Source organism: Hemiscyllium ocellatum, chromosome 2, assembly GCF_020745735.1.
Source record: "Hemiscyllium ocellatum isolate sHemOce1 chromosome 2, sHemOce1.pat.X.cur, whole genome shotgun sequence".
NCBI classification, from domain to species: Eukaryota; Metazoa; Chordata; class Chondrichthyes; order Orectolobiformes; family Hemiscylliidae; genus Hemiscyllium; species Hemiscyllium ocellatum.
The window spans coordinates 120,826,974-120,841,559 of record NC_083402.1 but is presented as its reverse complement, the minus strand read 5'-3'; the positions used below and the strand labels follow the sequence as shown (position 1 = coordinate 120,841,559).

The following is a 14,586-nucleotide window of genomic DNA, read 5'->3' as shown; positions in this document are numbered from 1 at the left end:
GCCACAGACCTGAACTTATCCAAGTCTCTGATGGCCTATCACCTAGCCTTCACTCAAACCAAATGTTCCACGCCCCAGAGTTCTAATGGAGATTACTGAAGAGATAGTGAAGGCATTAGTGGTGATGTTTCAGGGATCATTATAATTAGGGCATGTCCCAGAGGACTGGAAAATCACTAATATGGCACCCCTGTTTTAAAAGGGAGTAAGGCAAAGGACAGAAAATTGCAGACCTATTAGCCTGACCTCAGTCGTGTGTAAAATCCTGGAATCCATTGTGGAAGATGAGTTTTCCGAAGACTTGGAGGGGTATTATAAATTAGGGCAAAGTCAGCCTGGTTTCATTGAGGGGAAGTCATGCCTGATAAATTTGCTAGAATTCTTTGAGGAAGTAACAACAAGGTTAGACCAAGGAGAACTAATGGATATTATCTACCTGGACTTCAAGAAGGCCTTCGACAAGGTGCCGCACAGGAGGCCCCAGAGTAAGATAAGGGCCCAGTGTCAGAGGCAAGGTGCTAGCATGGATAGAATCTTGGCTGTCTAGCAGAAAGGGGGGAGTGGGGATAAAAGGGTCCTTCTCAGGATGGCAGCCGGTGACAGTGGTGTTCCGCAAGGCTGAATGTTGGGACCACAGCTTTTCACTTTTTACATTAATGATCTAGATGAAGGAACTGAGGGCATTCTGGCTAAATTTGCAGATGATACAAAGACAGATAGAGAGATAGGTAGCATTTAGGAGCCAGGGAGGCTGCAGAAAGATCTGGACGGTTTAGGAGAAATGGAAGATGGAGTATAATGTGGGAAAGTATGAAGTCATGCACTTTGGTAGGAAGAATTAGAGGCATGTAATATTTTCTAAATGGGGAGGAAATTCAGAAGTCTGAAGTGCACAGGATTCTCTCAAATCAGTAGTTAGGAAGGCAAATACAATGCTGGCATTTACTTTGAGAAAACTTGAATATAAAAGAGGGGATGTACTTCTGGGGTTCTATCAGGATCTGGTCAGACCACATTTGGAGTATTGTGTACAGTTTTGGACCCCATATCTCAGGAAGGATATACTGGCCCTGGAGTGTGCTCAGAGGAGATTTATGAGAACAATCCCAGGAATGAAAAGCTTAACATATGAGGAGCATTTGAGGACTCTGGGTTTATATGCGATGGAGTTTAGAAGGATGAGGAGTGATCTAATTGAAACATAAAGAATACTGAATGGCCTGGACAGAATAGATGTTGGTAAGATGTTTCCATTGATAGGAGAGACTAAGATCCAAGGATAGAGCCGTAGAGTAAAGGGAATACCTTTAGAAAGGAGATAAAGAGCAACTGCTTCAGCTAGAGTGCTGAATCTATGGGATTCATTGCCACAAGGATATGGAGGCCAGTGCATTGAGTACATTTAAGACTGAGATAGACAGGTTCTTGAGTATCAAGGGGATCAAGGGTTATAAGGGAAAAGTGGGAGAATGGAGTTGAGAAACATGTTAGCCATGATTGAATGGCGGAGCAGACTGATGGGCTGAATGGCCTAACTTCTGCTCCTATGTTCTATAGCCCAGGAGAGCAAGTCACTTCATTTATGTTTGGTCAGATTCCAACCTTGGATGATTGCCTCTGGGAGCCAGAAACGTAGCTGGATCCCAGAAGACGGATCTAGAGGTTACTCTCAGTTGTGTCTGAGCAATGCCTCCTTGCTGTCATAGGTGAGCTGGAGGGGGCTACATTTTACAAAGGATGCAAAAGAGAAGAATACATGGCGAGAGAGAGAAGGAGGAAACTGCAAGTTGGAGAGTTGGATGGAAGGAAGTTGCAAGTCAGGTAGAGGTAGACTACAAGGTGTTAGGCAGAGGGCAGCTACTGCAATGTTAAACAGAAGGAAGCTACAAAGGAGACAGAACAGTTTCAACCAGTCAACAGCCGAACACGGACCTCACTGGGAGGCGGCAAAACTTGAAATCACTGAGGGAATTCATTCCTTGCAAATCAGTGTGAAATTTCTAGTTTAAGATTAATGTTCAGAAGCCACAATATTGGGAAAATGTAATCAATGCTACAAAAATAAACAATGTGTAAATTGTTCATTTAGATCTATGATCAAGGTCAAAAGGCTAGTAACTGCCTGGTTAAATGTTCTAGGTTTATAGATAAACGATGGAAACCCTGTGGCGAGGGCTATGCAAGGTGCATTTTTTTTGTGCAGAAATGTTAGGTAGTTATTTTGAAGAAGATTTTTGTTGCTAACATATGCCTGTTGAGTTGTGCTAGTTTAAATAATGTGTTATGTAGTAAATTAATGCTTTCCTTGTTTCTTCTGGATAACACTTAATCGAGTGTGGATAATTGAAAATATTGATGAGTTCTTCAAATTCTGCTTCTGCAAGAGTTGAAATACTATATGTAAAACAAATATTGAAGGTAGTGTTCTACTCTTCTGCATCAACTAACAAATGTGATGTGAGATTGAAAAAGTAGTCCCTGAAAAATCACAAAAGTAGTCTTTGAAAAATTAACTTTGACATAGGGCCAGGCTCAAATACATGGAGCTACTTATATAGCATGAACAACCAATTTCTGTACAATTGTGTGACAAAGTTATTGGTTTGGGGAAAAGAGATTTGACCTGGGGAGAGGGGGTGGTGCAGCAGAGGCACAGAATGGGGACAGGGTGAGAAGAGCCTTCACCAGGGTGGGGGGTTGGGGGTGGAGTACAGGAAGTGGGGCAGCATGGGGAGATGGGGAGAAAGGCCTTGACGTGGCAGGGGATAAATGGGGAGGGAGTACATGGATGTGAACAGGGTAGAGTGAATGAGCAGGGGCTGAATAGGATGGGTGTGGAGGATAAGCTGGGTTATGTTATCCTGGCAGGAGGGGAGGGGAGGAATTGAGTGGGGGAAATGGGTAAGGATGGGGTATTGGTTGAACTGGACAATGTGCAGAGGGTGAGGGTGAACAGTGATGAAGATGAGGGGGTTAGGGTAGGATGAGGTGAGGGTGAGGTATGTTGAGATAGGGAATGTGCACAGCCTGAGTGTGTGGGAAGGGTTATGAGATGGTTGTTCAGCAAGTGTTCAGGGTAGGGCTAAGGTGGGATTACAGGTAAAGGTTGTTGTGCTTTGGAATAGGGGGCTCAGTGAGCTACTTCATTCATAATACTGTGGGAAATTGCTTATTGACATCTGTTTATTATTTAGAGAAAAACTATGCCAACGGAAACAGTCAAGATCTATTTATTTTCATTAGGAGAGACAATGGTTGTTTCAAAAGAAATCTTCCAAGTAGTGACCTGAAATACTATAAATCAACAGAACATGTACCAGCAGCAAAGGAAACTTTCATTGCAAAATCTCAAATGTGGACAGTGAGAGTCTCAGGTTTCTTTAGACTGAAAGTTTGGTAAATGTACCGTACTTATTCCCACCCAAACTAATCTAGACTCATTTGAGTGGGAACAAGAAGTGCAGCTTACGATTTGCGAAATTGGATTAATATTTGTCACAAAAGCACAGAAAATATGTTCTAGTGCTTTAATGGGGTATGGGTGGGCTGGCATCCATTTCAGAGGACAGTTAAGGGTCAATCACATTGCTGTGGGTCTGGAGTCACAAGTAGGCCAGACCAGGTAAGAATGACAGATTCCCTTCCTTAAGGGGCGTGAATGAATGAGATGGATTTTTTTTTTAAGTATAACAACTGATGATAGTTTTGTGGTCACAGTCACTTAAGTTAGGTTCTTACATTTAGGAAGATCTGAGAAACCACAAAAATAGCATCAGATAGAAGTCTTGGTGCAACTAAACATCATGACTCTGATTGTCCTTCACTTCATTTATGAGCTATCAAGTTGTCTCCTGGGAGAGGCAGAAACCAGTCAAAAGGATAATTTCTCTCTGGTGAACCTGCATCAAACATTGGTTTGGCCACGGCTGGATTGTTGTTCCCGATATTCCAATGGTCAGACAGTTGCTGCAGCCATACAGAGTGAGGCTCTTTGTTGGGACCATGTGGAATCCCTGAGGCAGCTGATTCTGTGATAACTGAATGTTCCAATGAATTCTCCCCAAGCCCAGTATCTTGACCTCTCCAAGAAAGCTCCTTCTTCAGAAACTGCACAGGGTTCTAACCCAGAAACAGGTCAGCGCATTAAGTACAGGAGGTGGGATGTCATGTTAAGGCTGTACAAGGCATTGGTGAGGCCTCTTTTGGAATATTGCTATCTGCTGCTATTAAACTAGACTATGGGCTTGGATCTATGAATGAGCCATAATCAGAACCTCAAGACAGAAATTTGGAGCTCCTACATAAATGTAAGGAAAAAAAGATTGGAATGGTAATCTCTTTGTGATCACCACCCCTCTTTTTGACCAAGCTTTTAGTCACCTAACAAACAAATCCCCTTACATGGTTCAGTGCTCAATAACATTCCTGTGAGGCGCTTTGGAACATTTGGGAGAGAGAAAGAGAAGGAAAGGCTATTAGGAGTAGCAGAGGCTCATAGTAGCACAGAGACCAGCACTGACCAGTTGGGCAGTATTTCTATGTTTTTCTTACCCGTCGAGGTACAATCATTGAGATGGGCTCAATAAGGCTCTTGATTGTCACTAATTTGTAGAACCTGAAGACTTCACAGATCGAGACATCCAAGCCCCTCTTTGGCATTACACCTGCAAATTAAAATTAATATAAAAATTATACATAGTCCTGGTAGGCTTTCACATCCAACACTGACTGCAGCTTCCTGTTGCTGCAAGTTCTCCCCACCCAAAGAAGGGGTTATACTCTATCAGTAAGTAATTGGCTACCAAGTTGCTTAGATCCATTTAATGTGGTGCGCTCATTGATTCTGTGTTTGATTATTAGGGTCAGTTTGCTATTGGGACTCACTGTGCTTGATTGGTCGAGACTGCATATGGACTCAGCGAAGTAAAACAGCAGAAAGCTGGAGCTGAAGAATGGAACAGATACTTTAAAACGTGGTGAATAAAAGCTGGTACACACTCCGAGATGGGCATCAACTCTGCATAACTCAGATATAAAATAAACAACACAATGCTGTAACCAAATCATACTGTGTCTGCACCGGTCTCCACTGACTTGTTTCTGAAATCCCCACCTATATGCCCCTGTTACATCTAAATCTGACTGTTTCAATGATCATCTGAGACAGCTTTCCACTTTATAGCTTCCATAAACTCAAACGCATCCAAGACATTGTATGTCAACTCACATCAAACCCTGCTTTGGCCTGTGCCATTGTCTTTGCTGACTTTCATTGGTTCCCTGTCTGGAAACATGCAAACTTCAGCCAGACACCCCTCCAAGATCAACTCAGACCTTGACCTTCACTGATTCCATTTACTACCTGGGATTTAAGCTCCCCAATAGCCTCCCTAAAACCTCTCCACTTCTCTAACTTCCTTCCTTCTTTAAGGCACTCCTTAAAACCGACCTCTTGAACAATATCTCCCCATATGGATCAGAGTCAAGATTCACTTGTTAGCACTCACAAAGTTCACTAGGACATTTTATTGTGTTAATGAGGAAATTAAAATGCACCTTTTTGCTTGAGGCATGTTTCTGTTTTGCTGCAGAAGTATTAGAAGGAAGAAAAAAAATTAAGCCCTTGAGAAGTTTGGACTTGACACTGAAGCAAAATCCTCTCTCTTGGATTTGTGAACAAATGTTAAATACTAGCCACAAGCTTAATAATTTAACAAAAACAGAACACTTCTGGGAAGATGGAGGAGAAAGGCAGGGAACAGGGCGGAATTGCAATCACAGAGGAATGGCACTGTTCTCCACATGTGGGTGGCACAGTGGCACAATGGTTAGCACTGCTGCCTCATAGCGCCAGAGACCCGGGTTCAGTTCCTACTTCAGGCAACTCTCTGTGTGGAGTTTGCACATTTTCCCTGTGTCTGCATGGGTTTCCTCCAGGTGCTCTGGTTTCCTCCCACAATCCAAAAGATGTACAGGTTAGGTGAATTGGCCATGCTAAATTGCCCATAATGTTAGGTGAAGGGGTAAATGTAGGGGAATGGGTCTGGGTGGGTTGTGGGTCAGTGTGGACTTGTTGGGCTGAAGGGCCTGTTTCCACACTGTAAGTACTCTAATGAAAACAGGCACTTTCTAAAATCTCAACCGACTCAAGCCACAGATTCTTTGTTTTGATTGTACCACGCATACGTACAATGGATTCAATTCCTAAAAAATAAAATTGTTCATGCTCAAATACTGGAATTTGCTCTGATTCAAGTCATTGTGTGATAAAGTCCAGCGTGATAGGAGGCCACTCAGCCAACAGCTCAAGTGCAACCAGGATCCATGACTGATTCACGTGTTTGCAGATTGTCTAGGCCTGGGGAATGTACAGAGGGAATGTACCAAAATGGCATCTAGGATAGGAACTACAGTTATTTGGAGAAACTGGAGAAGCTGGGGATGTGCATTTTGCAGCAGTGACATGTGTGTGTGTGTATATGGTGTGCACCTGTGTGGTGTAGCAAGTGTGCGTGTGTGTGTGATGTGTAAGCAATTGTGGGAGAGGGTGTATGAGTATATAGTCTGTATGCATTGTGTATATGGAGTCTGCATGTTTGTGCATGTATGTGATGTGTATGAAGTCTGTGTGTGTATGCCATGGGGGTGGTGGCGGCAAGGGTGGGGGGTGGTCGTGGGTGTGTGGTCTGTATGTGGTGTATGTGAGGTACGAGAGGTCTATGTGTATATCTGGTGGTGGGGGAGGGCTGTATGTGATGGTGGATGAGAAGAATTCTTTTTCGTATTTGTGCTTTTTGATATACAATGCACAGGGATTTGGATAGGTCTTTCAAAGAGCTGTCAGGTTGTTGGCCCAAATAACCTCTTCCTTTGCTGCATCACCTTATCCCTCAACTGTGCCTACATTGAAGAAATATAGTTAAAAATCACACAACACCAGGTTATAATCCAACAGGTTTAATTGGAAGCATACTAGCTTTCGGAGCAACGCTCCTTCATCAGGTGATCACCTGATGAAGGAGCGTCGCTCCGAAAGCTAGTATGCTTCCAATTAAACCTGTTGGACTATAACCTGGTGTTGTGTGATTTTTAACTTTGTACACCCCAGTCCAACACCGGCATCTCCAAATCTTGAAGAAATATTACATTGAAGGGCAACATATTTCTTCAAACGTCACTAAAAGGAGTGAGGTAATATCTCTACAATCACAGAACTATGCCATTCGGTCCATTCTGTCAATGCCAACGGAGGAATTGCTTCCTGCCATCTCCTGACCTCGTCCCTCTCTTGGCTCTGGAAAGTTTTCTTCCCCCAAAATTAATCCAATTCCATCCTACATAATTTAATTGAGCCAACCTCCAACATACTCAGACGATACACTTGCAATCCCAAGCACTCGCTGCATGAAAAAGTTCCTCCCCATTCATTGATTATTTGACCAATTATATTGAACCTATCACCCTCAGGTCTTTATCCATCCACCAATGGAAGCTATTTTTCCTAACTAGCCAATTCTCATCATTGCCCACTCACTGGACATCAGTAATTAATTATATCTCAATCATAAATACTGCTAGTTTACATTTTTATTAAAAGTAAGATTTTTACCACTGTAAGTAAATTCTCTCAAACCAGGCAAACATACCCATTCCTTTTTGAGGAAATGTTGACCGAAAATCCATCAAGAAATGTAGGTAAGGTTTCTCAGAGCTCAATTCATAATATCTGATATTTCCTTCACCCTAGAAAAATGCAAGGATGAAAGTAGGTAACGAGAGGTGTGTGTAATTGTTGCAGCTTTCAATACAGAAAGTGTTCTAACAGACTGTAATCTCAGATAGACAAGGATAATGTGAGAATAATTGCTCCCCTAAATTAATGATGTAAAATGCATCAGAGCAAAGGGTCAGCCTCGTGCAGAGATATTACTCTTGTGGTCAGGTCAGCAAGGGTCCGAAGCTAGATCAAGCAGATAATCTAGCTCCACACTGTCGGAAGTGCTGTTTTATGTATATAAAAAAATTTAACAAGAACACTCCATACCCTGGCCCCATCTGGGGACAGGCTGGGAGGGTAGAAAACAGGTTAGTATAAACATATTTCGGAGGTGGGGATGGTGCGAGACAGACTTGATGGACAAGCAAGTCTCCTGCCACCCTCTCCATATTTCCATAATTCCATACACTCAAAGGCTTTCGGGGGTAAAGCAGCAGAGTAGAATTGGACAAAGAGGCTCAGGGAACTTAAAAGGCCAGCTCAGGATTGGAAGCAAGACACAGAGCGAAACAATTCTGGAAATAAACCAGTCATCACTTTAGGAATGTCTGCATCGCAGCATCGTCACAGTGAATTTAGGAAAGATTTCTGCACACAAGGTGGTAGTAATTTGGAATTCTCTGCCACAACAGGACAGTAAATGTCAGATCATCTATTAACTTTGACCTCAGGACTGATTTGGCTGACAAAACAAAATCAAGTGATCTGAGGCAAAGGTGGAAAGATGGAATTTGATCACAGATCAACCATGCCTTGCTGCACGGTGGAAAAGGTTCAAGGGTCGGTATAGTCTCCTCTTCTCCCTGTGTTTTTACCGAACCAGCTTTGACACCAAGGCTGCCACTGGGACAATGCCAGATGATATTATATCTGACTGCTGTTCAAAGAAAATAACTAACATGCTTTGCAGTGTTTAGTTAGCTAATTCTCACACAGGTCAGAGGAAATCAGTTATTAATTCATCTCACATTTGTCATGATTAAAACAGACATAATGCCAATGGCAGCCTGAAATACTTAAGATACCGTAAAATGTAAAATACTTGTAAACCATCTCAGAGGGGAGATAAAGAATTAATGGGAAGGCAATGAACAATCTAAAAATAATATTCTTAAGCATTCAGGAGGAGTATATTTTGACATGGAGCTAAATGGTAAATGGTGCATTTTTGCATCAGCCGATTCCCCTTAGGAATGGTGCAAAATTAGACCATAAGGTGGCCATTCAACCTCTTTAGGCTGCTCCAACCCCAGTCCTTTAGATCATGGCTGATCTGTATCCTAACCCAATTTACTTACTATTATAGTCATAACCTCAGTGCCCTTACCCAACAACAACAACAAAAAAATCTCCATCAGATTTGAGATTGCACACCTCTTCTGAGTTTCATTGACATTGACTTCAACCTCGCTCAAATAACTCTGTGATTAGCAGCCTCCATTGGAAATCTGGCCAAGGTGGAATGGATTGCTTGAAGTTAAGTGTGTACAGTGGAAGCAAATAGGTTGCTGTCATTCTGAATGGAGTTCACTTTGACACTGAATAATAAAGAAGTATGGGATCATTATCATCTTTATTGCCAAGTTATTAACTTGGGGGAGAGGTCCATTTGCATGCTTTAGAATCCTCATCTTTCACTCTCTCCAGCACTCCTGTCACCTCTGTTTCAATGGGAAACTATCATCTAGGTTCTATACGATTCCACATCATCTTGCCTGTTAATGAAACTGCCCTGCATCGACTTGGCAAGAATCTACCCGAAAGCTTGACTTTAATGTGAGGCCAGCGATCTTACCTTTCCTGCCAAGTACAGCATGTATGTGTCAGGGTCATAGAATGGAAAAAGCACTCCCAGGGACCCATCCAGATCCTCCTCCCGTAAAGGCACAGATAGGTCATCCTGAATTATTAATAAGAAGGAGTGCTTATTAATGCAAAGGGGAAGAAAAGGCAGTTGACTCAATCACTTAAAAAGTAAAGTATCATGTTTAAGTTGTATCATGTTTACAGTTGTTAGCTGGTAACACCATCCAGGACTCAAACATGTAGGCTGACACACTCAGGGAAGGACTGAAGGAATGCTGCACTTTCTGAGGTGCATCTGTCAGAGGAGTTTGAAGAAGGCTCTGTCAGTTCCTTAGTCAGATTCTAAAGTTCCCATGGATTCCTTTCAATTATTGCTGAGTCCCTTACTATCAAGAACATCGTATTACCATTGACCAGGAATTTAACTTCACTGACTATATAAATACTGTGGCATAAATTCCTGCATATCATAGACCAGTTAGTATTACTTCTGTCACCACTAAATAACTATAGCTTTATTAGTCATGTCTAACTCAACAGAACTCCTTGAAGTAATATGCATGAAAAAAACTGAAAGTGAAAATGTGAAAGAAAGGCAAAGAGGTCTTTGCTACCCGTATCCCTCCAGATGGTAAAGATCTCAGCTTTTTTAGAATAAATCACATCATTGTACTTGGAAAGGGGGACACATTGCCACAAAATAGTTTTTTAAAGATTATATTGTTGCTTTAAAAAATGAGGAACTAAAGAAAATTGCCCAATTTTTTATAGCGGTGGTTGAACAGCAAACCACAAAGTTTGGGAAAAGGGCATTTCTTGGACTGAAATATGGTAAACAGTGCAACTTCATTCAATAGGTTACTATCGGTTATGCAGTTATGGACTTTGCAGGCTCTTCTTATTTTTGTTGCCTTTAAATCTAACACCTAGGTCAGCTTAGTTTTGTGTTTTTTATTTGTACTGGTTTGATATGATTGAGTGACTTGATTGATCATTCCAGAGGACTGTTGAGAATTAGTCACATTGTTGGAGTTAAGTATCAGACATACTGGATTAGGGCAGCAGGTATCATGTGAAACCAAGGAAGAGTGAACATGTTAGCAATCCAATAGCTTTATAGTCACTTGCTTTTATTCTAGATGTTTTTTTTAAAAATTTAACCTAACTAAATTTAAATTCATAAATTTCAGTTGTGGAATTTGAATATTTAATCCATATTATTATTCCAGGCCTCCAGATTGATTTCCTATGGTTCCCTAATGCAGATGCATTGAATTGAAATTGCCATCCTTCTTTGTCCTGCTCTATTTGTACAACACCTGGTTATGTCCCAACATGAAACTTTTGTGGTTCTTACTTGGATCTCCTTACACGGTTACTCCTCTCCTGGCTCTACAATCGATGATGATCAATTAATAAAAAGCTAGATAATTATAATAAAATAATAATTAACATACTCTCAGTGTTGGTGCCCATGGCAGCTATCGTGGGTTTCTGTAAAACCTCATCTGATTCACTAATATCCTTTAGGAGAGGAAATCTGCCATCCTTGCCCATTCCGGCCTACATGTGACCCTAGGCCCCCAGAAGTGTGGTTGACACTTAACTGCCCCCTGGTTTGCTAGGTTGTATTGTTTAACCAATCGAGAGGAATTAATTATTTGAGGGTAATAAGTTTTGTCCTTTATAGTGATGTCCACATCCCATATGGAAAAATAAAGAAAAAATATAAGTAAATTACTTTTATCTTAATTACCATGGCAGAGACACGGCTACAAGGTGATCAAGGTTGGGAAACAAATGTCTCTTGGAACATCCATTTCAGAAAAGCAGACAAATGACAAAGGAGAGGGGTAGCCATGTTAGTAAAGGACCACAAAAAAGACCATGACAAAGGACCTGGTCTCAAAAGATCATGAACGAGAATCAATATTTGTGGAAATTACAAACATTGAGAGTCAGGCAGACAAAGGTAGAAGTAGTTTATGGAGCATAACAGGAGTTATACCATTGAGCAGAGCAATAAACAAGAAATTATTATAATAATTGTAATATAGTAATTTTGAAGGTATTGTAATTTTGTCTTCAAATAAGGTAAGCCATTAAAATTAGTAGGAGTGATTTAGAAGATGAATTGGCAGAACGATTTCATATCAGTTTTTTTTAAAAAGCAATATATTGTAGAACCAACTAAGGATGTGTAATGAAGCAGGGTGAATTAGTAATTTCACAGCAAAAGTAACAATGAGAAAGGGACCATACTATTGAATTCCATGTTAAGCTTAATTGTGACATACTCCAATCATAAACAAGAATGTTAAAGTTAAAGACAATTATGTAGACAAAGAGGATAATTGACAAAGGTGTCCAGCAGTGTACCAAAAGGATCAGTACTGAGACTCTTATTGTTTGTTTTGTGTTGGGGGCAGATTTGCAAATTTGCAGATAACACCAAGATTGGTAGCGTGGTTAATAGCAAAGAAGATGGTTGTAGGTTACAGGAAGATTCAGATGGATTGGTCAGATGGGCAGACCAGTTGCAAATGGTATTTAATGACGATTTAATACTAAAACCACTGATAAGGGTGAGGTTGATGCACCTTGGAAGAAGAAACAAGATGAGAGGGTGTTAAATGAATGGCAGGACACTGTGTAGCTTAGAGGAACAGAGGGATCTTAGGCTAATTATTCACAGATCCCTGAAATCTGCAAAGCATCTGAGTAGGATTGTTAAGAAGGCATATGGGGCACTTGCTTTCATTAGTTGTGGGATAGAGTGCAAGAGCAAAGACATAATTTTGGAGTTGTACAGAGCATTGGTAAGGCCCCAGCTGGAGTAGTTTGTGCAGTTCTGGTCACTTCACTACAGGAAGGATGTGATAACACTAGAGGGATTACAGAGGAGGTTCACTAGGATGTTGTTTGCAATGGAGAAATTAAGCTACAAGGAGAAACTAGATAGGTTTGGATTGTTTTCTTTAGAGCAGAGAAGACAAGGAGACATGCTTGAGGTAAAGAAGATAGAGGGATATTGACAGGGTAAATAGACAGCAGCTAGTCCCTTAGGTTGAGGGGTCAGTTACGAGAGGGCATAGTTTTAGGATAAGGTACAGGAGATTCAGAGGGCATTTGGGAAAAAACATTTTCAGTCAGCGGGTGGTGGGAATCAGGAATGCACTGCCTGAGAAGGTAGTAGAGGCTGGAAATCTTGTAAGCTCTAAAAATACTCCAAATATCATAACATTCAAGGATCCGGAATAAATGCAGGAAATTGGGATTAGTGTACTTTTAATGGTAGTTATGTTAGTGCAGATTTGATGGGCCAAAGGGCCTTTTCTGCACTTTACGAATCTATGAAGCTATGAAAATCTACAGTAAAGAGGTTTACTTGGATGGTGAATGGCTTGAAGGGAAACTTGCAGATGGTGCTTTTCTAATGTAGCTGATACTCCAACCTACTTGGGTGGCAGGGTGGCTCAGTGGTTAGCACGACTGCATCACAGCACCAGAGACCCAGGTTCAATTCCAGCTTCGGGCGACCGCCTGTGTGGGTTTCCTCCGGGTGCTCCAGTTTAGAACAAAGAAAATTTACAGCCCAGGAACAGGCCCTTCAAGCCTGAGCTGATCCAAATGTACTGTCTAAACCTGTTGCTCAATTCCTAAGCATCCCTCTGCTCCCCACCTACTCATGCATCTGTCCAGACACATCTTAAATGAAACTACCGTGCCTGCCTCTACCACCTCTGCTGGCAACGTGTTCCAGATGCCCATCACCCTCTGTGTGAAGTATTTGCCACGTATATCCCCCTTAAACCTCTCACCTCGAAAGCAGAACCACTTGTTATTGAATCCTTCACTCTGGGAAAAAGCTTGCTTACATCCACCCTGTTTATACCCTTCATGAATTGTAAACCACAATCAGGTCCCCCTTCAATCTCCTTTTTTCCAATGAAAACAAACCTAACCTACTCAACCTCTCTTCATAGCTAGCACCTTCCATACCAGGCAACATCCTCGTAAACCTTCTCTGCACCATCTCCAAAGCATCCACATCGTTTTGGTAATGTGGCGACCAGAACTGTACACAGTATTCTAAATGCGGCCAAAGCAATGTCTTGTAAAATTTTAACAAGACTTGCCAGCTCTTATATTCAATACCCCGCGAATGAAGGCAAACATACTATATGTCTTTTTGATGACTCTATCCACCTGTGCAGCAACCTTCAGGGTACAATGGGCCTGCACTCCGAGATCTCTCTGCCCATCAATTTTTCCCAAGGCTCTTCCGTTCATTGTATAAATCGCTCTAGAATTAGACTTGCCTAAATGCATCAGCTCATATTTGTCTGGACTGAAATCCATCTGCCACTTTTCTGCCCAACTCTCCAGTCTATCTATATCCTCCTGTATTCTTTGACAGTCCCTTACGCTTTCTCCTACTCCACCAATCTTTGTATCATCTGCAAACTTATTGATCATATCAACAGTGCCCTCTTCCAGATCATTTATGTATATCACAAACAACACTGAACCCTGTGAAATACCACTGGCCACCTTTCTCCATTTCGAGAGACTGTTTCCTCCCACAGTCCAAAGATGTGCAGGTTAGGTCAATTGGCCATGCTAAATTGCCTATAGGGATGTGTAGGTTAGCTGCATTAGTCAGGGGCAAATACAGGATAGGGTAATAGGTGTGAGTCGGTTACTCTGAAGGTCAGTGTGGACTTGTTGGGCCAAAGGGCCTGTTTCCACACTGTAGGGATTCTGATTCTTGACTGATAGAGGTCACCGGAAAATAAGAAAATATGAACCTGAAAATAAAACAAGGTAAATAGACCAACAGAAACAATCCACATCAATGACAGGATATCAAGATGAATTAAAATTTTCTTTCAAAGGGAGATTATAAAACTGGGAACTGGAATTTTCCACAGAAATTGATTTGCAAGAACGAAGAATCAAGGAGTTTTAGAGTGCAGTCAAAAGAGGGCAGCACTGCCCTA

At 41.5% G+C, this 14,586-nt stretch overlaps 1 protein-coding gene across 2 annotated transcripts in view; it reads right to left on the bottom strand.

Annotated features, from left to right (window-relative positions):
- LOC132824792 (coronin-2A-like) overlaps positions 1 to 14,586 on the bottom strand; it is a 153,829-nt gene that overhangs the window by 14,911 nt on the left and 124,332 nt on the right. For both annotated transcript variants that reach the window (XM_060839539.1, XM_060839543.1), the window contains exons 8-10: positions 9,573 to 9,677; positions 7,647 to 7,743; positions 4,552 to 4,664 (exon numbers count right to left, since the gene is read on the bottom strand). In XM_060839539.1, coding sequence (XP_060695522.1) covers positions 4,552 to 4,664; positions 7,647 to 7,743; positions 9,573 to 9,677 — 315 coding nt within the window. The remainder of the gene's footprint in view (positions 1 to 4,551; positions 4,665 to 7,646; positions 7,744 to 9,572; positions 9,678 to 14,586) is intronic.